We start from the raw sequence: 26,757 nt of genomic DNA, 5'->3' as shown, positions 1-26,757 counted from the left end.
TTTTTTTTTTTTATGGTTAATCTTGTGTGTTACTCAAATAAGGTCCTTTGCTTTCATATTCCTTTTTGCTGTCTTTGTCTGATGCAGTGACTTTCAGAAATCCTGTTTGGAGTTTTGGTTTTTTTTAATCTTAATATGATGTGGTGTGTAAAGTGATTTTTATATGGAGACTTTTATGATATTTAGCTATTCTTCTGCTGAAAGGTCTTACAGTGAAGCATCCACCACCTTTCTGACTGGTTATTTTTGTGAAAATAAATCTCATTATTGAAGTCAGGTTGTCAGGTAGAAAGAATGCAGCTAAATTACCACGTTGTTGTGTAAGATGTACTTTTTGCAGCTTTGTGAAGGGCTGGTACTGTTACATATTTTTAAATACTTGTGTATTAAAAATAATTGAGGAAAACACATGTTTTCCAGATGCAATGTAGCTTTAGGCATTACAATTAAGGAAATGTCTGTTCAGTCAAAGCCATAGGTATGGAATGTGCCCCTCCTTTCCTGTGCCACAGAACCACATTTTTACAGGGTTTTTCCTTAGCTCTTCTGGAAGCAGAAGTGAATTGGATACTGCAGAGAATTTGCAGTTGAGCTCGGTAGGAAGGCAGTGGCAGCACTGTGTTTGTATTCATTCCCTCTCTACCAGAGTCGCTGCCTTTGTTCCATGTTTGTGTGAGATGATGCATGTTTGGGATGCTGTTCTGCTGTTTGAAGTTGTACCCGTGGCTATGGTGAGGTTTCCTGAGATGCTGTGAAGGCAGATTGCTGCTCTCAGGGGGTAATTCCTTTCTCACATTTTTGTTCTTGGAGCTTGTCCAGCTGTTTGAAGGCTTTTTTGCCTCACTAAACTGTCAGCAGCAGGAAGCAATGATAATTATTTAAAGTTCTTTTTTAGCTAAATTGGTTACCTTCTAAAGCTGTTTTTTAGGTTGATCAATCTGCTTGTCTGAATACTCACAGAAGTAGATAAGCACTGATGACACATAGGAGTTTTTGAAAAAGTAGTGGTGTAAGGTCCTGGGAAGTATCTAACCTAAAGATTTAATAAGCAATTGGAAGCCAGTATTACCAAATATCTAGATATCCAAGGGGGAAGCTGGTTGCATGTTCTTGAAACACTGAAGGGTTTACAAAGTCAAGAACTATGTTGATGTTCAGGTAGAGCATCAAGCATTGTATCCTACAAGTATTTGAACCTTAGAACTGTGTTCCTTTATGTTTAATGTATGTCAACGCAAAATTCATTTTGAGTGATAGATGTCAAAACAGTTTTGCTTTTTAAGGAACAGCAAAGGTGCCGATTGAAAAGTGATGGTACAGCTCGAGCTGAACTTAACTAACAAGTTTTACTCAAACTCAAAACTAAGTAAAACTAGGTGTTATGTCCAGTATCACTCCAGTGAGTACAAACTGTATCCCTTATTTTGAGTGTGACTTAGAGATCTTGAGAGAATTCAGACTTGCCTCATTTACCTGATGTCTCTGTTAATATTTATGTGACTATGAGCTAATTGTGAGAAAACCCTGTAGGCACCTGTAAGTAGAGTTAAGTAGGTCACAACTAACCCATTTGTTGCAGACAGGTTTTTAACAAGAACTACACAGAAGGCATGACTGAGAACAGAGCTCTAGTCTCTACTGTTCCTGGAGCTCCCTTCTGGATGTGATATCTCATCATCTTTTTTTTTGCCAAACAGATTTCTGTGAGTGGGAGATTTATTGTGTGTTGTGAGATAGGAAGGGTACCCTCAGGAATCCTGAGTGTAAATGCATGATGTACAATGCTTTGAGCCTGCTGTAACAGTGATAAAAGTAACTTTGGGAAGCTCTTTTCATTTCCCTGTGATTAGCAGCAAAGTTGTCTTTGAGTGCAAATTATTGTGGGAATCTTTTGCACGCCCTCCATCTTCCTCCCCTTCGCCTCCCCCTCCCAAATTTTCATGCATTTTCTTAGGTTAAAAGGGCTTTTAGTATCTATTTCACTATTTCATTTTTATTGCTGTGGAGCAGTGAACTTTAACCTGTGGGGAGTGTAGAGGAAGGGGTGGGTCTCCTTGCTGCAAAGAGTTCACAGCTGAATTTCTGAATTTGAAAGAAGGGAATGTATAGGAAGGAGTATATGGTTTCACAGTCTCCTGTTTAGCAGCACGTTTTTGCTGTGCAGCATGGATGCTGATTGAAGGAGTGAGCTGTCAGGGTGCCTAGCAAACAAAACCGTGAAATAACTGTCTTTCAGTCGAGTTAAAAGTGGGGAAAGGAAAATGGAAGAGGGAGAGTTTTAATGTGCCTGCCACTGCTAAAAGCTGCACCTAGCAGAGTCGGAGGAGCGGGCTGCCGTGAGGCGACAGCGGCACAGCCCGGCAGTGGGAGCGCGTTCACGCTCCCTGACCATATATAGGCACAGACCGCGCTCGGCCTGGGCTGCTCCAGCCACTGACGCTCCTCACGGGGCAGGAACAGGAAGAGTGATCTCGGGGCATTGCAAACCGCTATGTAGAACTTCTGAAAGAGTAAATGAACTTCAGAATGCCTTGGGCTGGAAAAGACAAAGGACTACGATTTCTCTTATGTACCAGATGGGTATCATGCATTGAGAAAAATGAAATGGTGAAATAACGGCAGAAGTATGGGGAAAAAATAGATTTAGCATAACTGCCACCATTCTGTACATTACTACATTGCTCTTTGCTTGTGTAGTCTGAAAACTGCAAATATTGTTGTAACTAAGTGTAGGAATTTGTTAATAGGTCAATTGTTTTAATCCCTAGCAGAATAAAGAATTAGGCATAATACCTAATAATTGTATTAATCACATACAAGAATCCTGTCCTCCTCTCTTTTGCTAGGCTTCTCTATTAATTTTTACCTTAATTGAAATAGTGTATAAAATCAATAAGCTTGTAGCTTTGATAAACTTCTAACTGATGTGATAGGTAGCACTTGACTTCACTTGGATTCTGAAAGTAAATCTTGCTAGCTCTTACCTGCTGAGAGCAGACTTCAATTTAAGCAAGACTGTGAGTGGTGTAAATGTGAAAACTGGATAAAGAGAGTGGCTGCAGTGGGGAATGCTTCCCTTGTCAGTGTTTCAGAAGTCATTTTTATACTTTTTTTTTTTTAACTTGCTCTCAGCTTCTGTATGATTTGTCCAAATTAATGCTCAAACCTGCACAAAGACACGATTCATAAAAACTTGTGTAGATGGGGTTTTTTTGCATTCAAGAAATTTAATGTAGAAAACACATGGTTCCTTACACGGGTTTGTGGTAAAAGCTGATTTTTGTAAACCACTGGTGATCAGATGTTCTGGATTAGTCTGAAGTTTATAATTTTTTGCTACTCTGAAGACTTGAAGCTGGACACTAACTCAAATCTCCATCGATAAAACACTATCTTAAATTTTAGGTAGTGTTTTGGGAGTAACTACAGTAATAAGTGGAGAAACTTCAGCTATTTTATGTCTTCGAGTTTTCTAAAGAAAGACTCAACTGTAACAATTTTTGTTACTTGCTGATACATCTATAAGTTTCTTGTACTGTGTGTAAAGGGGCAGTTCTCTTGAATGGAAAAAGTTTTTGTCATTTGAATTCATACAATATTATGATGTTTCTGTTTTGGCTTGTGTAAATCAATTTTTAGAAGTCTCAATGCATTGAAAAACCAGCATTTATTGCAATTGTAATGCACCTGATTGGTTTTCTTAACTATTTTCAGCAGCTACAACTTCCTATCTCAATTTAACTAAAGAGCAGTTTAGGTTTTTTGCCTGTCACTTTGTATTACAGGTTATGTGTATTTTTAATTTATCTTGTTTTAGTTGCCCATGAACATCATATTTTATATGGACTACCCCTTTGTTTTAATTGTGCTTGCTCAAGTGATGGGTGAGGCTTTTTGCTGCCAAAAGGGAGAGATCTTCATCTCATAGAGGTTCAGGGAAGTGCATTCATTTATCCTTCAGTGTCAGTCTGAAAAACAGAAGCCTCCTTTAGAGCATGTATTTCTGGAAAAATTCAGTGGCAATAAATCTGTAACTGCTTTTCAGTTCTGATGTGTTAAGTGAGACTACTGGATTTAATTCTTTTATATGAGCTTCCTGTATATATTAATTGGGGAAATAATGGCTTTATCAGATACTCATCACAGAGAAATTAATTCAGTTTCACTGCTGAAGGAAAGTGGATTACTTTTGAATTGGCTTCACAAAGGCAGGTGAGCAAAATACAAAGTGTCTTAGCTGACACACTCTCAACTTCTGAAAACATGTTAAAATTCTTTGCTTTTATAAACATGAATTTATTTTATACTTGATGAGGTATTAATTGCAAATTTGCATGATTGTTTATCTGTTCTATAAAATATTTCATTTATGACGAACTTTCACACAAAAACTATCAGTGAGAAATTGAATTTACTTGTGAAATGTTTGTAAAAAGTAATGTCTAGTTTGGTTTGTCGTGATGACATCTGTTACATCTGAATGCTTTTGAATGAATGCTACTTATAGTGTAGCTTATCTGACTGATAAGAATAGTTCTTACTGATAGTGAAAAAAATAAGCAAAACCAGATTTATATTACCAAAACAGCTGAAAATGAGGCAGTGGTCTAGTTTTAGTATAGACCTAATGTCTCACCTTACAGGAGTTACCAGTTTAAAGCATGTGGTCGTTCAGGGTGCAGTTTGGGCACCCACGTTTTGCTTCATTTTGCTTCTATAGCTGCTGCCTGCCCAAAACTGACGGACCTGTTATTTCACAGCTCCAGATGTCCATAAGTTTTGGTTCTGTGCTTGCCCAGAGCTAACCTGGCCTTGGCAGGGGTAAGCAGTCCTGTTCACCTGAGGTCAAGGAATCAAGAAATGCTGTTCCTTCATCTTGAGCTGGGAGTCAGCCCAGTGATAGTCATGGTGAAATCACACAACTGAGCGCACAATACTTGCTTTTCAGGGCTAATCAGTGACCCTGTTAATTGCTGTCATGGTTTAACCCCAGGCAAGCCACCAAGCCCCACACAGCCACTCAGTCACTGCCCCACCAGTGGGATCAGGGAGAGAATTGGAAGGGCAAAGTGGGAAAACTCATGGGTTAAGATAAAGACAGTTTAAGGAAAGCAAAAGGTGTGCATGCAAGCAGAGCCAAACAGGGAAATAATTCACTGTTTGCCATGGCCAGGCAGCTGTTCGGCCATCTCTAGGAGAACAGAGCCTCATCACATGTAATGGTGACTTGGGGAGTCAAATGCCATCACTCCAAAATCTCCGCCCTTCCTCCTTCTTCCCCCACTTTATATACTGAGCATGATTTGATATGATGTGGAAAATTCCTTGGTCATTTGGGGTCACCTGTCCTGGCTGTGTCTCCTCCCAGCCTCCCATGCCCCCCCAACTTCCTTGCCAGTGTGTCAGCATGAAATGCAGAAAAGGCCTTGGCTGTGTAAGCCCTGCTCAGCAGCAGCACAAACAGCTATGATCAACACTGTGTTCAGCACAAATCCAGAACGCAGGCTTGTACCAGCAATTGTTATGAGAATTACTTCTGCCCCAGCCAAACCAGTACAGTTGGTCATTTGATAAAATGTGCTGGTGATAGAACCTTGGAGCCTGTCTTGTCCTTCTTGCCTTTGTCCTTCATAAGCACTTTAATAATACTGTAGGTTAGCTTTGTTTCACATTTCTGTATTACTTTGGCTTGAGCATTGAGCTGGGTACAGTGCCTTGACTTGAGCAAGAGGTAGAGGAGTGTGGGGGTTGGTGATTGGGATAATGTTAGTGGATAAGGTTGCATTCTTTTAATTCAAAGGAGACAATCCACGTTGCTTGAATAAGTAGCCATAGAAGAAGGTCCTCTTGCCTCTCTGTGTCTCCTTGGAAAAGAGTAAACTTTGTGGCATTTATCTCAGGATAGTGCAAATTCATGTTTACATGGAAAGAGGAGTTCTGATGGTAGATATCTGAGGTAGCAGACAAAGGCTGTCTGCAATCCAAAGTGCGACATTTAGGTTAGAAAGTTTGGAACTGACAGCTTTTCCATTTCCATGATCCAGCTCTGAATGGTCATGTTCTGTTAGTGATCTGAAAGCTGCTGGGCTGGTCACATGGGATCTCATGAGGGTCCAGCACTGCTCTTGAGGCAGCTAAGTGCTCTCCCAGGACACTTTAACTTGAACCGCCTCTCCTGGAGACCTTTGTCTGAAATTTGGGCCCTGTTGAGAAGCAGGGGCCCAAACCTGGCTGTATTGCTACCCTCAGCTGTAAAAGTTGTTTTCTCGTCAGTTCAAGAGCTCTAGCGTGCTCAGACAGTTCTTTAGTGGTTTCAAATACAAAGAAATGTGTAAATCTAATGCATTTTTTGTTATTTTTAGATATTTGTAATGAAATGTATGCTTCTCAAACTCCTTAATTCCAAACAGTGCTCCCAGGCACTGAATTTTCCAGCTCTTCATTCCATAGATACACGATATAAGGTGTTGGAAAGGGAAACCCTGTTTCAAGTAGTATCCTGTATTTGAATAGCAACAGCATATTGAGGATGCAAGAGAGCTTTAAGTGTCTGCTAAACTTGGATAACTGTAAAGGATAGGAACTTTTGCGACATTCTGCAAGTAAGAATGTCACTTAGGGGAGAGGTTTAAAAGTTGTTTCACATTTAGAAAGTATTTTTGTGGGTGTTTTGCAAGTGAATGTGTGTGCAGCTGTGTATTGAACCAGCTCAGGGACCTGGTCTGGAAAGAAAAAGCAATAACTTTCCTGATTTTGCTCATTGTGCTGTTGTACAAGGGCTTGTGCAAGCAGAAGGAGAGAGAAAGCCAGGGCAGGTGTGCATACTTTCAGTGAAAACACTGGCTTATGCTGTGTTTATTCTGCAAGAAGCTGTGGGTGAAGGCCATTAATTACTAATTAAGATCTCAAGGGGTTTTTTTAAGCTTTATTTGCTGGTACTGTGGTACTAACAGGTCTTAGGTAGGTGCAGATGAAATTACAAGCTTTGATGTCTATGCAGTGTTTTTGAGATTAATCTGTCAGTGTGGACCTTTTGGAAAGTACAGAACCATATGATATGTAGTAAAATTGGAAGAGAAGCTTTGAAGATCAAATGCATCTTCATAATGGTTTTTGGCTCTCTTGGAATCTGTATTGATTCCCAGGCACCCATGGACTGAAAGCTGACATAGATAGTGAATATATTGTTAATCATCTTTGTTGTATTCATCTTTCCCTGTTTGCCAGTAAAAGAAAACATGAATGACTCAATTTCCTCATCTCCTTCCATCACATACAATCTCTATTCTGTTTGAAAAGGTGGAGCTTTATAGTCTGTGTTTTTAATAAAGACCAAGTAGTTGAACTAATGTGAGCAAATATGTGAAACAATGGGAGTTGTACAATTGCTTGTCTGGCTGTTAAAACTCCATAATGCATGACTGCTTTGAATAGCAATGAATGCAGCATATTCAACCACGTGGTTGTTTTTGTATTTCAGGTGCGTATAGCAGCAAAATTCATAATTCATGCTCCTCCTGGGGAATTCAATGAGGTGTTCAATGGTGAGTATCTGGCTGCTCTGCCCTTTTCTTTAAGTTATCTATATCCAAAATTGCATGGTTGATTATTCTCCTGAATTTCATGTAGCTTGTATTGTAGCTTCCTTGCTATAAGGGCTGGTTTTGTTGCTGGGCATGATAAGCTTTGCAGTCACAAGACAGCTTGAAGTTTAAATGCAAAACAAGGGAAATACTACTTTTCTTTGTGATGTGAGAACAAGCTTTGTTTTGAATGAGTCATGAATTAACAGTTGCAAGGGTTTCTGTTTAGAAAACAGATACTCCTATTTTTCATCTTTGATAGACAATTATATTTTTCAACAAAAATTAAACTAGCAGAAATTAAAATGGTCATTCTTTTAAAAGAAGGAATATCATTACAAATATTTAACCTTGAATACACAAAAGACTACTGCCTAGTGTCAGTTGTGGAAAGAATATTAATTTTCTCCAAATATTTCTAACCTTTAAATTCTGGGCACACTCCATTTTACTGAGTGTATTGGTAAACTGAAAGGAAACTTAAAATAAGCTTCTTTCAACTATTGTTGTCTAAACTTTACCTAAGATGTTATTTGTTAAAAAAATTGTTGTTTCTCTGTCATCAAGATATTTGGGTATACATATAGTATAAAAAGGCAGGCTTTATAGTTGTGGCTTACAAATGTTTCTATGAAGCTATTTAAGTAAAAAAATTAGTTTGGTATACTAAACCTGTAGTCAGTGTCAGACTGGAGAGAGCTTAAGTTTATTAAAGAATGCAGTGCTTTTACAGTTTACCTTGTTCTTAAGGTAAACTGTGGCCAGCTGATTATTATTTAAGATTAGTTAGTACTTAATTTTTGAAGTGAGCAGCTTACTAACTCAGCTTTCTGAAGATTATTAAAATTTCCTAGAGTAGTACTGCTTGTAAACTTCATTGTTATGCTAATTCATAGCTGCAACTACCTGCTCAATAACAGAGTCCAGTGTGTTTGAAAACACATAGTGAACACAAATGCCTGACCAGTGTTCAATGAGATTTAGGCTGCCTTCTTAAATAGACAGAGGAAGCTTTTCATTCCAATTCTGAAAATTGTGCATTTGGTTGGTTGGTTTTGAGTAGGGTTTTTTGAGTATGTGAGGTGGTTTTTTCCCTTTGGGGTATTTTGTCTTTTGGTTTGGCTGGGGCAGTTTGGTTTATTTCAGGAGGGTTTGCTTGTTTTTTAAAGAAAAAAATACCTTATAGTCCAGATTTTTTTTACTTTTCTCTTGAATGATGCCTTAGAAATATTTAAAAGAGGTTTAATGTGTTCTGGCTAGACTAATGATTGGTTAGTTAATGAGCAATTAATTAAATTGCTATTCAAACAGTGTCTGGTAAAGTCAAGTACATAAATAAGAAAATTGCTGCACAATAAGTACTAAATAATTTTGAGGAGACTATTGATTTATTCTATATTCATATGTTTCTTGTGTCATGGTAGAAAAAATGCAATGGTGCTGTATAATCTTCTGCCTAGTGAGTGTCATTTAGGAATGAGACTGAAAATGGTAGGGCTTAAAAACCAGTGAGTTCAATGCGTACCATATCAGTGTCATCAGAATACAGTAACAATAATATAGGTTGAGGGAGTTGGTAATATACTTTTTATAGGAAACTTGGTAGAATTCTGTGCTGTTCTCATTCAGAGCTTCTCAAAAAACTAGATTGACAGATTCCTAGAGCCTGTAGAATACAGCTTAAATCTTTGCCAGATTGTCTTGGAAGAGATCCATTTCTATACTATTATTTTAATTTTATTCAGTGAAAATTATAAAATATGAAGCAATAAATTTACTACCTAGTAATCTCTGTGGGTATGGAGTAGTTTTTGGGGGTTTTTTTTGTTGTTTTGTACAGTCTGTTGATACTTGTTGGGTGACTGAAAGAAGTTTCTGAGTTAACTGTACTTACATGTTGTAAATACTCCTTTCAGATGTTCGGTTGCTGCTTAATAATGACAATCTTCTCAGGGAAGGAGCAGCCCAGTAAGTACCAGATGTCACATACTCAGTTGCATAAAAACAAGATGTGTTTTCAGTAGGACTTGCATAATCAGTAAGTGGTTCATTTAAAGATGTGTGCTTGGCAAGTAAAACCCTATTGTGTGTGTTGGGCATCTTTGATCAAGATTAAATTCTTGGCAGAGGAGAGATCTGTATTGTATCCTAATGATTAGAGCAACTTCATTTTCTGTTTCATGGTAGCTGTTACTTGGAACATGTGTAAGATACTGCATCCTTAGACCCTGCTTTTGTATCAGAACATTATGCCTACTGTACTTTCATGCCAAAATTAGTTTCTTCTGTAAGAGTGGAGATATGTGGCTTTGTAGGTTGGATCTCTGTGGAATTTAAATTTTACCTGCTCCTCCAGTTTCTGTGGGTTACTGTAAAGCTTAGGTGTTTGTCTACATCAGGTTACTTCTGAATGTAAATTATTGTGGCAGTTGGAATTTAATGGCAATTGGAATCTGTAATACGAGCACTAAAGCGATTCCAACAATTTTGGCCCACTAGGTAAAGCATTAATATAATTTTTTAATGCATCATTGCCCAGATTATTAGCTATTCTTTATATCCCTTAACTGCTGCCAAGGAAAAAGATTGTGCTTGATGCAGGCTCTTGTTGGTTTTTTTCTCTTGTAGTGCATTTGCACAGTACAACTTGGACCAGTTTACTCCTGTAAAAATTGACGGTTACGACGAGCAGGTACGAATACAGTGAAATACTCGTGATCTTCCTTAAACTGTTAAAGATGTTCTGGTATTGCAACAGTTCTTGGCAAGGAAATTAAAAGAAATGCATCTGCCCTACCAAAACATAGAGATTGTGCCCCTTCAGTAGTACCAGTACCAGTCCCATAAGTTAATCATTCAGGGGTATCTAAAGAGCTTGAAATGTTAGTGTGCAGTGTTGGCTGAATTCAGTGTTTGCAGCTCTAAAAACTATTTGCTCCATCCTTAGTAGCAGAAGACACGAATTTCTGTCTTGCATGGTTTGTTGCAGTAAGAGCATAAGATTCAAGATATATTTTTCTGAGGCAGTGTATCATAATTGCTTTCTCCTCTCTTGCTTTATGCATATTTTGTTCAAAATTTAAGTTTTAATGATTAAGCTCCCATTAAATGCGGGATATAATTAGATTTGGTATGGCATTTATTTTTTTCACTGTATAGCAAATGTTACTAACTAATTGTAATGTTTTAAATGTTACTACCTAATGATTTAATACATCTTATATAATATAAATATATATATAAATGAAATTTAAATTTTATAATACAGGTTTTGATAACAGAACATGGTGATTTGGGAAATGGAAAATTTCTGGATCCAAAGAACAAGATTTCTTTTAAATTTGATCACTTAAGAAAGGAGGCTACTGATCCTAGACCCCATGAAGTTGAAAATGCCATAGAGTCCTGGAGAAATTCAGTTGAAACAGCAATGAAAGCATATGTGAAGGAACATTATCCAAATGGTGTCTGCACAGTAAGTGCTAAATTACAAAACCACTGTACCGATATAGATAGTTATAAATTTTAAAGAGGAGCTATTTGTAAACCAGAAAGACAGGCAGTTTTGACTGTAAAGAATTTATTCCTGTTGGGGGTTCATGAGAAATGCAGGAAAGCTCAGAAATTTCATGTTTTAGTTGTAGGATTATTAGTGAGGGGTTCCTGCAGGTCATAGTGAAGATTTGCGTATTTGAACATCTTTATTTCAATTTCTTGATGCATTTAGATATTTTGTGGACTACTGCAGGTTGATCCTGCTGATCTTTGTGTTCTGGCTGGTTGCTTAGAAGAGGGGAAAAATTCCATAAAATAGAAATGTCTACCTTGGCTTGATTTACTGACAAAACTGTCTTAGTAAAGCAAACTTGTTTTGTTCCATCAAATCTCCTTTATATCCAAGTGCTGTGTTCTTATTACCAGAATTGGTGGTTCTGATAGCTTCTTAAAATAAAACCTCTTAGTCTGGACTAAAATAGTATTTGCTTGCTGTTACAAGCCCTGTGACTATTTAAATCTCAGCAAACTGATCTATTGATAGCTGTTCTGTGCTTTATGTTGATGTGACAGAAAAATTAACTGGGGGGGAAAGTAAATCAGCTGCTGAATTAACAAGTTGAATTGGATTCCCAGGCAGTCAGATGAGTTCCATTTCCTATGAAGGAAACCAGATTGGGTGTTCACTGAGATAATTTTTAAATTATCTCAGATAATTTAAAGGGGGGATAAAGCAGAAAAGAGGACCAAACCCACCCTTTTTGCTATTCTGTACAGGTTTAAATTGTCATATAGTTGGTAGAATAACTGGTGTTTGAAACCCAGATGGTAACAAATGTATATTGTCTCAATAGTCACTGTTATAGGCTTAGAATTCCTGTAGTGGTAGAAAAAGGAGTTCACAATATATAAAATTTAGTTAAGATTATTGGCCATCAGGTTTTTAAATCTTAGGTATTTTCTGCATTGTAATAAATACTTTATTGTTTCATGTACATATTATGTATAACCATAATGGTTAGAAAATGAAATTTTAGTTTATGTAACAATAGTAGAAACAGATATTTAAGCAGTTTGACCAAGATCTGCTCAAACTTTGACTGTTCTTTTTTTTGCTTCTTTTTTTTTTTTTCCTGATTAAGGTGTATGGTAAAACAATTGATGGACAGCAAACCATTATTGCATGCATAGAGAGCCATCAGTTTCAAGCAAAAAATTTTTGGTAAGTTTCTGTATGGATCCACAGACAGTAAGATACAGCAAACTGAATAAGTGCCATTACACCGATAACACTTAGTTCAGAGAAGAAGGTGGATGCATATCTTGGTTGGGACCCTTCTTCTCCACTCCACTCCCAAGTTTTTCTGCTAAAACTGTAGAAATCTCCTCCTTTGTGGTAAGTAAAATGGCAGACTGTGTACCCTCATCTCCTTTGTAGAAGTTTGCAAAATTCCATATTACACGTGTGACATATATGATTAATTTTCCTGCTTATCACGCTGACACCAATACTCATGGCTGGCTTCCCTAATACAGTTGCTTTGGCTTGTTATGCTTCCTTTTTGTTTGACAGAATAAGAACAGCTTCTTCTAGTTTGAATTTTTCAGAGAAAGAAAGTGACCAAAAATCACTTTACAGTGGGACTTAAGTGATCAGTTTTGGGGTTAGACAGATAGAGGTGATTTTGGATGAAATAAAATCTTACAAACTGCAGCTTTCTTGTTTTTTTCCTGGACTTGGTTCAATGATGTTTTCCACAGTCTGGAGTCAACTTTGGATAGCTCCATACAGGAAACTGTCCAGAGTTGACATCAGATATCACAGTATCAGGAATAGGTTAAGGATGTTATATCCTAAAGATAGCTTATATATGCAGTTTTCAGAAGAAAAGTATTTCATTATGGTTTGCTTTTTGCATCTGCTTGTAATTTATATTAGTAATCCCACAGGAAATAAATGGAAGTACAGAAATCTTTGGGTTTTGATTCTGAAGGTGGATATTACATTTCCATAGTAATTTCAGCATGTGTATGTATCAGTTATTTGCCCAGTGCACTGATTTTTATTGAATTTGCCTAGATAATAAATATTTTTTCTTACTAACTTAAACTTGACTAGTTAAGTCTGCATGTATTCCATCAATATTAGAAGTAACTTGAAATAACACTGGTTTTCTTTTTAGTTTGGACACATGAATGAATTTTGATATTCCAAATAATTGATTTTATAGTCTTTTAAGAAGAGGAACAGATATGCAGCAACCTTTTATAGATGGAGAAAATCTTTCTTGAAAGTTTTCTTTATTAAAGTTATGATTGAGCATCTATGGGTAAATATTGACCATGTTTTTAAGAGCTTTTCAGGGGTAGTCAGACTCTAGTGCTTGTTCTTAGCAAGTTGCAATAAATGCATATTGATTTGGGAGATTTAGAGATAGAGGAATGGATTCCAAGTTAACCAGATTCCTCAGTTATCCAGCTGTAGGGCTGGTTATCCAGCCCAAGCCACAGCCAGTACTTATTTCCAAGGTGTTCCAGCTTTTTAGGCATTTGCAAGTCTGTCATCCTACTATGGGAGTAAGTTTGTTGGGTGATAGAAAATCAATATATGCCAAAGAAAAATACTTTCTGATTATTTGAAATACTATCAGTGTGGTAGGATAGATGGCTTATTAAAGAAAGAAGAGGAAAGTTAATCTCTTACAAAACATTCTAAGTCAGCCAAGCTAAATAAAGAAATTATGTTGTTTTTACCTTAGAGCGTTTCCTACAGAAAAATCCTTCTGAACTTGAATTTTTTCTTTTTGTTTTTCTAATAGCAACTTCAGGACAAAAACTATATCCCAGAGTGGAAACAACTGTGGTCATGTTAACTTCAAGGGGCCACAGACTGACTCAGAAGCAAACAAATCTGTTAGCTAGCCATTGAGTCCCTGGCATTCAAAAACTAGAATTGTACCTGAGGTGTAATCCAGCACATAAGCTTTCTCATAATCAGTGGGTCAGTCTAAAAGGCTACTGATAGTGTTAGTGTCACTAAGTTGGGCAACCCTTTCAGTTTCCTTAGCAATGCCAACAAGCTTCTGAATTGTCTTAGTCTGTATTTTCACTGATAATTTGGATATTGTCTGAAATAATAACCAATGGCTTTATAGCTGAGTTACCATTGTTACTGTGTCATTATATAGATTTGCTTAGTATTTTATATCTTTCTCTCCCCTTGTTGAATGTACTGGAATCTACACCTAACATTAGCACCATTGGAACACCTAGTATCAACTTTCTTTCCTTCTTTAAGTGCAAACACAAGACAAATCATGGACTGCTGCAGTGCTTTCTTGGTTCAGCTCTGTAGTACTAACCTTCTAACCCACTAATCTCATTGTTAAATAAGATGATGTCTAGTTTACAGGAAAGAAATCAGGTGAAACTACTCCCCATACTGTTTTCCTGGTGTTTGAAACTCCCTTAAGGCATTTTGGCAAGGATCCTGAATTTGAAAGGAAGCTAGAAGGAAATAGTTGTTCTGGAAGGGAAATGCTGAAAAGCTGAAAGGCCTAGTTATAGTTAAACACAGCAGAAAGTCTTGCTACTGTAATATTCCTTCCATTCAAAATTTTGATAGCCTGAGGTGAAGTGTGGCTTTGGCTGATCTAGCAAAACATCCAGGTCCTAGAGACAAAATATTTTCTGTGTGTGCCTAACTAATGCTACAGGAGACAAAGAACATTGGAGGCTTTAGGTATTTTCAGAATTTAAGTCCTCCTGTTAAAAGGTCCTTAATAATAAATCTCCTTGGTCCACATTGAAAACTGAGGTTAAATATTTTGGGAAACAGTTCTGTTCTGGTCATGACTGATTATGATGCTAAATCTTTAGGGGAAAATTTTCTGTATGTGTAGTTGCACTGCAAATTTCATTCTGTGGTTTCCTTTGACTATCAGTTGTATGTTGGGATTTTTTTTTCATAACCAATGGGGTGACATCCAATTTCTGTTTTACTGTTTTTTTAAGGAATGGCCGTTGGAGGTCAGAGTGGAAGTTTACAATCACGCCTTCAACCACTCAAGTGGCTGGCATCTTGAAAATTCAGGTATGCTTATCTCAAACTGTGTCCTGAGCCATAAAGTCTCCAGTCATTATCAAGGGAGACTCAGGCCAGGGTATCAAATATGCTAAGGGAAAATGGAGACACAATAACCAAGGCAGCAATGCTCATTCACTTAAGTGTTAGTGACTTAATTTGCATATTTATCTAATCCTTAAAAACATAAAATGTGTGTTTAATGTAATGATTCAGAGGACTTAGGAATGTGTATTCACCTCAGCTAGGCATATGTGTCTTTGGTTTCCTGTTGAATTCACAGTGAGACAAGCCCTTCCTGAGGGTAGGCCTGTTCTGAACTAGAATTTTTTTCATTTTAACTGATTGTGGGGCTTTTCTAATGTTGTCTGTATTGTTCAGAAAGGTGGAAACCTTTCGTTTCACCAATTCCACCATCAGAAATTTTTGAATCTGTGTATTCTTCATTCAGAATTTGGCTTTCCTGTTGGCTTTAGGGCATTCAGAAAGGAGGAATTCCAAGCAGGCAGAAGTTCTGAGACCAATGGAAGTCTGACTGTCATGTGGTAGGCAGGGAGACTCGACTTTCTGGATTGGTTCCCTGGAATGTGTACACATCCATTGCAGCAGTTTATTGAAACTCTTCTGGGATCAGGGACTAGAAACTTAGTGCAGTCTGACTTTCTGTGTAGTACCTTTTTGGGTTGGCTTTGATTTTTTTTTTTTGCTTCACAATAAAGTGAAGTTTCTTTATCTTGCTGCTTTTGTGCCCCCACGAGTTTTGCTTGTCCTTACTGCTCAGTGATGACTGCAGAAGGAAGATGCAAAGGAATGTTTTTCTAGCCTGAGCCTAGGATGCTATTTTAGGATGTGGTAGCTGTATTTACATTCACCCAAGCAAGGGGACCCTGAATCTGTTTTCCCATGCTGGTGCCAACATTTGGAATAATAGTCAAAATGTGAACAGCCATTATTGTGTTGTCAGATCCCAACGGTCATGGTAAGCAGCACTTAAAGTAACTTGTAGTCTTCTCAAGTCTTCTTTGTCACTTAAATCCAACTTGCTGCAAAGCAGGCATTTTCTCCACAGCATGCACTTTTGGTTAATGTCTTAAGAGGTTTTCCAGAACAAGGAAGCAGGTGTCCACTTAATTCTTGGAAAGGTTAGGGCAGCAGCCAAAATAATAGTCTGAACGAGGAATTCATTCAGGTTCAACTTTTCCATTTGGGCACCAGATGTTTTTGTCTTTTAGTACTATTTCACATAATTAATCAAGTCATTATTTATATTCATTAAAATCTGTGTTCTGGAGAGTGATGAAAAGTTCTCTTTTTTTGCTTGTGTAGTAACTACTTGTTTCACCAAGGAATTTTGAACTCTGTTTTAAATTTTTAGAAGTTGTGTACAATTTCTTCAATGTATGTGGGAATGCTCTCCATGTCACAAAACAAGCAAATTTACAAATCACTTTAATTTTTTCTATTTAAGGAGCAAAATATTTTTCTGTAAAGTGAAGCCTCTACAGCATTAGTATAATTTTAGAGTACTGGAATTTCAGTGTTGTTTGCAAAATCTTTGACAGCAATACACTATTGCTCTGTTTCTGATAAGACCTTTTATTGATAAGTTGGGAGAAATTGCAGCATCACCTGCTATCTTCAGATGTCTTCAGTATTTTTAAGATCACTTCCACAATTTCTTCCCTTTTTTTGTGAATTCTGTTAATACTCATGTAGGAGATTGTCAATTGTCACAATCTCTTGTGTTTAATTTTCTTTAATTATATATAAGGGCAAAAGCAAAGGCATAGCCTTTTACTAAAACTAAGTCCCTGTGGCATTTAACATGCTCCAACTGTGCATGGAAAACAATAAGTGTACTGCTTACTAATTTTATATCTTAGATAATTTGTTATTCTCATCCCTCCTTAGTTAACCTTTCCAAGAGGTTCTGTTCATAAACATCCTCCTTCTTGTAGTCTTCTGAACCCAGACCTAGCATTCTAGAAGGATGGCAGCAGTGAGGTATAGTACAGAACAGTTACTTCTTGTATTTTGTTTAAGATATAACACATCCCAGAATTAGATTTGACTCTCCATCTCTGCTAAGCTTTTAGGTGTGAGTGTTTGCCAAGAATGGGACTCAGTTACACAGATAAGATGTTTGTGCTGGTCTTGGCCTCAGAGCACAGGGGAGGTTTGGGCTCATGGAGAAGGGGGAACACTTACATTTCTTTGGGTTCTGCTGCTTCATTGGGAGTTCTTAGAATTGTGCACTGAGTAAGCACTTCTTATTTTTTAGGAAATGAATTGAAAAAGACTGGCAGAGGTTTTACCCAGCAGTGTTTAATATGAAAAGAAACTTCTTCTATGGTTAGGTTAATACCTTTTGTTGCAAAACAAGTATTTGACAATTAGCAAAATAATCATTTAAGATGAATCGCAGGAAATAATATTTTACTCCTATAGGAAACTTTTCCTTAGGTGTGTCTTACTGTGTGTCATGTTTTTTCTGTTATTTATAAAGTTGAGGGTCTTTTGCACATATGATCATAATGCATAGGAAATTATACTGTTTTGTATTAATCTCAAAAGTGTGTCTAACAGGGTGAGGCACAAATGTTTCATTTTCTCATAACATTTGCTATGTTGACTATCTTGACTTTGTCAAACTTGTAAAAAATCTTCAAAGATGCTTATTTAAATGCCAATGACCTGCATAGCTTTGATACCAATTATTGTTAATGATCACATGTAGTTTTATATATGCTTCCTGATTTTTAAGTTTTCCAACAGTTTTATTAGGAACTAAACCTTTTCATATCTGTCCCAACTGTATTTAAAAGAATTAAAGTTAGCTTGGGTGGAGTTTTAGTGTTCTGCAAAATAATCAAGGAAGGTGTCCTGTATATACAGCATTTCAAGCATAAATAATTTCAATCTGCTTTGCTATCTAACACTGGGAACTGCTTTGTGTTGATAAATGCCAGCATTTGTTGTGAGACATATCTAATAGAGGAAAATATCAAACCCAGACAGACCTAGAAAGGGAAGCTTAACATTGCACTGTCCCTAGAAAACAGGGACAATTTGGGGAAGCAGAATATCTTCCCAGTATCCTGATAGCTTCATAAAACTATTATAATTTTGAATATATCTTCACTATATAGAGTGGTCTAGTCCATTCATTTCAAGAGTTTCTAGTAAGGTCACAAAAGTAAGGTGTTGTCATCTTCATGATGTTAACCAAAACCTAAACTTCTTTGCTTGAAATATTTCTTGAGGCACATCGACTCAAATTACGTTTCCAGACTAGCCTGTTCAGTATTCCCCCTCAAAACCAGTAAATTCTACATTGTTTTGGTTTTCTTATTTGCTTTTGTTCTGTAACATTTTGTATGTGGTTTTGACTCATTTGTATAGATTTCTTAGTATGATAAATAACACAACACTTTGATTTTCCTGCATGTTGTTGATTCCTAAACTTGATATGAGGTTCTTTGTTTAATTTTCTGTAGGTTCACTATTATGAAGATGGAAATGTTCAGCTGGTGAGCCATAAAGACATACAAGATTCTCTAACAGTGTCTGTAAGTGACCTTTAAGGACCTTAGTGGGTATATTGAAGTGATTTTTTTTAATTTAAAAATGAATGCAAGGTTATGAAAAGCTCAGAGAAAGAAAGTTTAGAAAAGTTTGTTCTTCTAAATGTATGGTAATTAATGTTCATATTTACAGATATTTTATATGTAATATTTACTACTTCTACCTAACATGTAGCTAGCATTTAAAAAAAAAATCAATGCATGTGGCTTATATAAGCTACATTAACTTTGATTTTAAAGCTTTAATTAGCTTGTCAGTCTTCCTGCACTTCTGCTGTATTTAAACTTCAGTCTGCAGAATGACCTATAGAATTAATTTTTGGATATGAAGTAGGTTTGAATTAAAACAACTGACTTTGTTGTACATTCTAGGAGATTGCCTCCTTTGCTCCCTGGATGAAGACAAGTATGCTAAAATAGTAAACAAATGGTACCAATTGAGAAGCAATAGCTTCTTCAAGGGATTCTCCCTTCGTTTTCTCTGTCTGTAACTGGTGCTGACAGTGCAGCTTTTTTTGCTCTGTACAAAAAGCCCTTTCAGAGATGGTTCAACTTGAGAACCATAACACACTTCTTATTTAAAGCATAATTTTTTTCAACTTCTTGCCAAATGGATTATTACAGTAATGAGGAGTAAATAATAGAAACAAAAATTGTTTGGGAATAGAACCAGATGTATCTTTTAAGGATTGATAATGTTCCACCATTAACAGCTACTTCTTCTGAAATAATGTCTATAATGGCCTTTATAAACAGCAAGATTTTCTGTTGGAGTGTTTTTTAATAAAATTTAAGACATTGAGGTTAAGCTGGCAAAGAGAAATTGTAAAAGTGAACAGAAGAAGTATTTTTATGATAACAACTAGCACTGGCCAATTTGGCTCAATAGCTCAATTCATCAATAAAGAGCATTGTTTGTTAATATAAAGGAAGGCTTGTTGGCTTTTTAGTTGCAATAGCACCAGAAAAAATGGGGGAATGTGGTGCCAACTGATAACACTTCTGGAGCTGTAGATATAAAATTACTTCTGACTCCTTGGAGCAAAGGGATCTATTTAGTGTTTCACTCAAATAAGAGTTGCTTCAGGGAGCTCTTGCAGTTCTCCTGTCAATAGGTTTTGCCTCACTTACTGTTGGGAAGAAACCTAATCCTGCTTTGCAATTCAGTAAAGCAGCAGCAGACCAATGAGTAGGAAAACATCTTTTACATAACTTAGCTAAAACAAAAGCAAGTATGCTGCTGGTTACCAATTTTTAACCTTGGCTGTGAGCTTCATAGAGGGCAGAGGCTGTACAAGTTCTTATTTCACAGAGAAGAAATGGTGGTTAGATTAAAAGGACCCTCAATGACTCCTTTTTTGTTGTTTGTCAGAGAACCCATTTAAAAACCATTAACAGGCACAACAGAAATAAATTACTGAAGAGTTCTCTTGTTGTTAGAGCTGTGAATAATTTTGCTGAAGGTTATTTTCTTATCCCTTGTTTTCCTCTGAGACAAATAAGACCTCATACCTCTGAATTTTTCCTTTCATTAGCAGAGCCTTTGAAAGCATTTCCTCAGTTCACTGAAAAGTCAAAACCTTTTCATTTGTTCATCTGCTTGCTCTCTGCCTCCTCCTTCATGTCTCCTGCTGTGTCCAAGAGCACTTTCACAGCTGTTAGATGCAGTTTCACTGACACTTGGAACCAGTTATGGTTGAAGTTGTCAAGAGTTTTCTCCAATCTTCGCTTTTGCAGGAATGAGGGATTACATGGTACCAGAACACTCCTAACTTTCAACAGCTTCTGCAAAAGCAGTCTTAGGAATGTCTCCAATGCTAATTGGAAGTTTGCAAATTCCTGAACCCTCATTTTCTGCTGGAGACTTCTTTTCAGCACTTCAGGAAACACCTCCAGATTGACTGATGGGGCATATTTTATTTTTTTAAAAAAACACACACTTGCATCCTTAAACAGTTTCTTTTCTGACCTCATCCTTGTCAGTCATGATGAAATTTGCACCCTCATTTTTGCAAGATGTATTTGGGGATGATTTTTACTCATTTTTGCAAGATGTATTTGGGGGTGATTTTGGAATACTAGATACATAAAGTCTAGTGTTTTCCTCAACTTAATCTCCAGATTCAAAATGTTTAGTGGTAAACAAATCTGTTTTGGTTTCTTGGTTATATTCTATTATAACTTCTGGGCTAGATGTTTTTGAAGTTTTCTTGAATTTGTACTGGAAATGTAGCATTGATAATGTTGTTATCCATACTTGGCATGTTTTTAGGGGCTTGGGTGGGCACTGTAATTTTTCCAAATGCTGTTCTGGATGTCTTTTTATCACACCATAGAATTCTTAATCAAAATATGTTAATGACCTTCATGGCATTCTTTATACTTGTTGCACTTTGATTTTATTTTTCTAACATCGTCATTGTCATCATCATATGGGATATTCCTTTTGGATGAATGGTCAGTTTTGGTTTAGCCACTGAATGGTCAAGTGTTCTCATCTATTCTACCTGGCATCACTCCTAACTACAGGAAAAACATAATCCAACTGATCCTACCTCAGATCTAATTCAAATGTTTTTTTCCTAGAATGAAGCCCAGACAGCGAAGGAATTTATAAAAATTGTGGAGGCTGCAGAAAATGAATATCAGGTATGTTGAAAGAAATACTGTATTCTTACTCATATTTTTAGCATTACCATATACTTAACCAAAGATTGTATTCTATAACCAGCAAGGTAATGCAGTTCCATATAAATAGATTACATGCTGCTAATTCTGTCTTGTGTTTTCACACCTTGTGGTGGTTGTGCTCACCTGCCTAACATTACAACAGAAGTAAGCTTTTGAGAACAGAAAAGGTCCTTGCATGATTAAGTATCAGCAATTCTGATGTCATAAAACATTAGTGCATTCCCTAAGTGGAATTTTTGTACAGATTCTGTTCAGAGGCTACTCTGTTAAGACAGCTTTGCTAAATATTACTGTAGGCATTACCTCTTCAAATTAGTCATTTCAAAGTCAGAAAAGTATAACTGTTCTAGATACCCTCTGCAGAAGTGGATACATGTTCATTCAGGCTTTGAACATAAGGTAAATTTCAGACACTGTGTTGTCAGTTTGAAAGAAATACTCTTTAATAAAAAGTTTTGAAGTATCTATAGTATGCATTATATTCAAGTTCAGATAATGTTGTGGACTGACTTTAGCATCCTCACAGGAAAAACAGTGGAAGACTTTTCTGTCTGGAATTAATGATGTGTGAGCTAACTCTGTTCAGCATTTTATTCGTATTGCTGATTAACCACACTATGGTTTGCTGAAACACCTTGGCTGTGGCCAGATTTATTACAAGTCTCACCAATTTTCTTCTCACAGCTCTGAGACATAGTCTCAATCTATATCTAGCAGCTTTTCTTCATTAAATATTAGTTCAACTCAGCATGTTTTCATTAGCCCTGTGTAGGAAGTAGCAGGCCACTGAGTCCTAGAATGTTGATGTGGCGTCCTAGCTGTGTTTTTGACGTGTCTGTTTTGCATGACTTTGTGTTGGCAGACTGCTATCAGTGAGAACTACCAGACTATGTCGGACACTACTTTCAAGGCCTTACGTCGACAGTTGCCAGTAACCCGCACCAAGATTGACTGGAACAAGATCCTTAGCTATAAAATTGGAAAAGAGATGCAGAATGCTTAAAGTGAACATTGCATGACTGGATTTTAGTGTCCTTGTATACAAATAAAAATTATTACAAAAAATATTTGGAACTGTCAAATCACCCAGTCAGCATGGGCTTTTGCCATTGAAAATCACTGTAAGTAGTTTGGTTAGAGCACAAAGCTTAGCTAATTGACTTCTTTTCTTTTTCCTTCCTTTCAGAGGGTTGCAGCTTCACTATAGCTGAATATCTTCCTTTAGAGTTTCCGTTGTACCTTTATTTTTTATAATGAAGAGACCATGCCTTTAGTTTTCAATTACACATTAAGAACAGTTGGAAAAAATATTTTTGCATATGATAACCCTTCCTCTTGCTTTAATGTGAAATGGACAACTTGCAAAATTTGCTGGATTCCTTGTGGAGATCAGTAACATGCATTTCTAGGTCAAAGTCAAAGTGGAGTTTGCCATCGGTGCTGTTTTTGAAATGATCTGTCCTTTCATTGTATGTAAAATTGGGAAAAGCATTTTCTGTATCATTTAAACCTAGAAGACATACTTGCTAGCCCCATGGTAGCTAATTATTTTTTTTAAAGAAAAGGCCAAGGTCTAAAGCTGTTTAAAGGTTTTGAAATTAAATAAAAGTACTTACTCCAGAAATGCATTTAATGCTTTGTTCTGACAATTATGAGCTCGAACTCCATCTGCCCTCCAGGGTTTTTTATCATAAAACTACAAATGTATTATAACAAGGCATATTGTAATATATTTAATCCTGTACTCATTACTGTCTGTTTATTTTTTCTTGGATTGAAATGTACTAAAATTCAATGTGACATTAAAATGCAAATTTTCTATTTATTTGAGTATCAGATTGCTTCCTGATATAGCCTATTTTGGTGTTTCTAAATGTTTTTAAAATTCTGCTTGAAACAGCCACAAACTTGTATATTTAGGGATTGTAATATCATTATCATTTTCATCTGCATTGAAAAAACTTCTGTATATGGAAGTCTGCTTTAAACAGGCATATTTTAGCTTCATATTGGCTACAGAGGATAGAAGAAATTCCAAGACCAAAAATTAATACATTTGTTTAGAGTATTCTTTCTCTATCTCATTTTGAAAATGGATGTCAGGTATCTAAAAACACAGACTTCATTACAAACACTGTGTAACACTTCCATGAAATGCATAGATTTCATTTTTAATTGGATAAAAACTTGTTTTACAATATGCTACCTACTCATATGCTCATAAATAAAAATTAAACAGCTTTTTTATTTTTTAGAAGGCAGGTGTTTATGCACACTCCTAAACCAGTAAAGCTTACACAAATATTTTGTCTTTGTTTACAGCATGGTCTAATTACCTTAAATTTTCAAGTTACAGCATAGCAAGAGTCTAGACTTGTACTGAGTATAAAAATGTACATATGAAGTAGTTTGTTGTTTGAATTTTAATAGCAATATCCCAGTATTCTGTTCTTCAGTGCTCTCTTACACAGAGGTATAGAAGTTCTATAGAAGAAACTGCTGCTACTTTACAGTACTGAACTGTATAGTAGAAGAGTGGGATTTGTTCCACCACAGTCTTCCTGGATAGTTGCCCTCTCAATTGTCTTTGTAGTTCAGCTCCTGAGCCATGTTGTTCTTTTCAAATTAGCTCATAAAAGCTGCATGTGAGATAATAACAAATGCTGAATCCCTGTCAAGTCAGTCTGTCAGTCTTAACCAAGATCTAAATACAAACACTATTGAAGGATTTCTTCCAACATATATAAGAACAAGGTAAATAAAGGCAGTGAATGGACAGTTAGGGGAATTGTTAATGGGCAACAACGGTGCAAATAACTTTTCTAGCTGTTTAGAATGTTGCAAATTACTAGAATCAGCACTGACTAAAAGTCAGAATGCTATTTTTCTTACCTGAAATAAAGAGCTAGTTTTAAATATATTCCAAATAAAGAGGTATTTTACTGTGAAGTACTCTATTACTGTATTTCCCTCTCTGTTTGTTCAGTCTTGTGATAGTCTTAATTCTTTATCTTGAAAGAATTGCTTCCTTCAGGTTCAATTCTACCAGTTGGATAACATAAGTAAATCTGTGTTACTTATGTTTTTTCTTGTTGTGTTAATTTTTAGTCTGTGAGACAACTTTACACCTTGACTATCAAATTTATTAAGTTATAGCTTCAATAAAGCCATTTGTAAGTAAATCAACTATTCTGTTACTTTTCAAAATGGTGTGCCGTATCATATTTAGGAGTAATGACTCCTGAGATGAAGCTGACCTGACTGTCAGCTGAACCACGTGGCACAATTGGAGTTCTTGATTTCTTGCAAAGTTTTGGATGTCACTTGCACTTTTTTTTGTTTTGTTTCTATCCCTACCACTTCTAAATTGGAGAATTTTAGAGCTTGCTTGGTAGGCTTTAGGGTATTTTCTGTAGGTAAAGCACTTTCTCTGAGAAATTTTGCTGTGGCAATTGTCTTAATGTGAACTACTATTTGTTTATATTCTATTTTTAAATATAAAGACAAGCTTTGTATTATTGAATCTTGATGTAATAGACATTATGGCTTGTAAAATGGACTTGTAAAATGCTTGTGGTTTTGAAGTGTATTACATCTTATGTATCTTAGTGCCCCTCTATATTAAGGAGTTTTTAACTTCTGCAAGTAAGCAGCTGTTTTCTGCAAACATCTGTGACAGGAGTGGCAGTTCTGTTTTCAGGTTTTTCTGAGCAGCCCATTTTTGTATGTCTGTCTTAAAATTCATACTGTGGGTAGAATGGAACTTTAAAATCATTGTAATTTTGATTACATTGCTGCTGCTTACCACCCTACCTGCTGATAACAATTCTGCCATCTGGTTCCACTGGGAACATTGCAACACAGTTCATTAGGAAATGGTGATTCAGCCAGGGTTAAAAGTATTGTGTGAGGATGTCTGAACATCCTGAGAGACATGTTCTCTTTAGGGGACGTCTCCAGCCACTTCTGTGGCAGCAATGTACTTTGTGCAGTTGGGAAAGCTCTCTCTCATCCCCTCATCTCACAGACTGGTTTGGCTGTCAAAGCCATTTTGGTGCTCTTGAGTTCACTTCCTTTTGGAGAGCTCAGAACTGGGACCTGGGCTCTGGGTGTGCACCAGGTGCCTTCCAGCTCTGAATGGTGACCTGAGTCCATAGCAGGGGCTCCTTTCCACTTGAAACCACCTGCCTGTGCTGAGGATGTCTGGAGCTTCAGACAACAGTGGGCCTCTCATTTCCAGACTGTAAATACTGTAGGTATAGAAGTTCCACCAACTGGTCAATTCTGTGGATTCACTCCTATCGTATTGAATTACTTGCTGACACAGACATAGCTTCTGCTGCATTTGTTGACTGGAAAGACTGAAACTGTTCTTCATCTGATGCAATTGTAAACCTAGGTTTAGATTAAACTTAGTTTGTTCGTAACCTTGAAGTGTCAATTTTTGTGTGCCAGTGTCAACTCTGAACTTCTTTTAAGGGGAAAATTTGCAAAATTTGCATCAGATTTTAACCAAAAAGGTCATTTTTTTCTTTTACAGCCAAAAGAAAGGAATTGTGAGTATGCACTTTATTCCTTCTTTGAAAATGAATGTTTAATATTTGGTAGGTTCTCTTGTAAGCAATATTTTCCTCTGCTACTGTGACTTGCTTACCTGTAACAGGTATTGCCCAGCATGATGTTAGCCATGTGCTCATCAGAGAAAAAGGGTCAGAGTGATAATCATTGTCTTAAAGGATACATTTAGACTTTGCTATGCATCTCTTCTTTGCAAATCAGTAAAGTTGTGCAGGGGAAAATCTGTCAGGTTTGTTCTCTTCAGTCAAGAGGAGCGTGTAGGGACTTTTTTGTCAGACTAGCTGCAGTTTGAAATAACGTCAGAAACAACTTCTAGCTTATGGGTTGTAAATATACCTACTAAAGTAGGTATATTGTAGTTGGTTGGATGGTTTGGGAGGATACCACCATATGTCCATAATGATTTGTAGTAATTTCAGTTTTGCCTTTAAACGTGCTCAATAATTTTCAATTTCAAGTGTACACTGAGTATAGCTGTTCAGGCATCAGTGAAAGAAATAAGACTACTTCCCTTAGTAAGTAGTTTCTCAGTATGCCACTCAGTTTGAGTTACACTTCAAGATTATTTCAGAATTTACTTAAAAATAACATAGAATGCTGACCTGCAGCTTTGCCACACCACTGAGAATGACAAGCAGCATTGTGAAGAGGGGTTCAGGAAAACATGCTCGGTATATCTTTCGCAGGAAGTAAAATTGCCCCCAGAGGCCTTGTCCATTACAGTGCAGCAGTGTGGTTGTGG

At 36.6% G+C, this 26,757-nt stretch overlaps 1 protein-coding gene across 1 annotated transcript in view; it reads left to right on the top strand.

Moving 5' to 3' along the window:
* The window catches only part of CAPZA2 (capping actin protein of muscle Z-line subunit alpha 2), a 32,310-nt gene extending 6,446 nt beyond the window's left edge, over positions 1–25,864 (top strand). Inside the window, exons 2-10 of the mRNA XM_054276438.1 lie at positions 7,481–7,544; positions 9,500–9,551; positions 10,212–10,275; positions 10,852–11,058; positions 12,221–12,300; positions 15,093–15,171; positions 18,660–18,731; positions 21,333–21,395; positions 22,300–25,864. Of these exons, the coding sequence (XP_054132413.1) occupies positions 7,481–7,544; positions 9,500–9,551; positions 10,212–10,275; positions 10,852–11,058; positions 12,221–12,300; positions 15,093–15,171; positions 18,660–18,731; positions 21,333–21,395; positions 22,300–22,440 (822 nt within the window). The 3' untranslated portion in view covers positions 22,441–25,864. The remainder of the gene's footprint in view (positions 1–7,480; positions 7,545–9,499; positions 9,552–10,211; positions 10,276–10,851; positions 11,059–12,220; positions 12,301–15,092; positions 15,172–18,659; positions 18,732–21,332; positions 21,396–22,299) is intronic.
* Positions 25,865–26,757: the final 893 nt, after the last annotated feature.

This window comes from Melozone crissalis, unplaced genomic scaffold, assembly GCF_028551555.1.
Source record: "Melozone crissalis strain CALT ecotype California unplaced genomic scaffold, PUWL_Pcris_2 ptg000004l_1, whole genome shotgun sequence".
NCBI lineage: Eukaryota > Metazoa > Chordata > Aves > Passeriformes > Passerellidae > Melozone > Melozone crissalis.
This window is presented reverse-complemented; position numbering and strand designations above follow the sequence as displayed.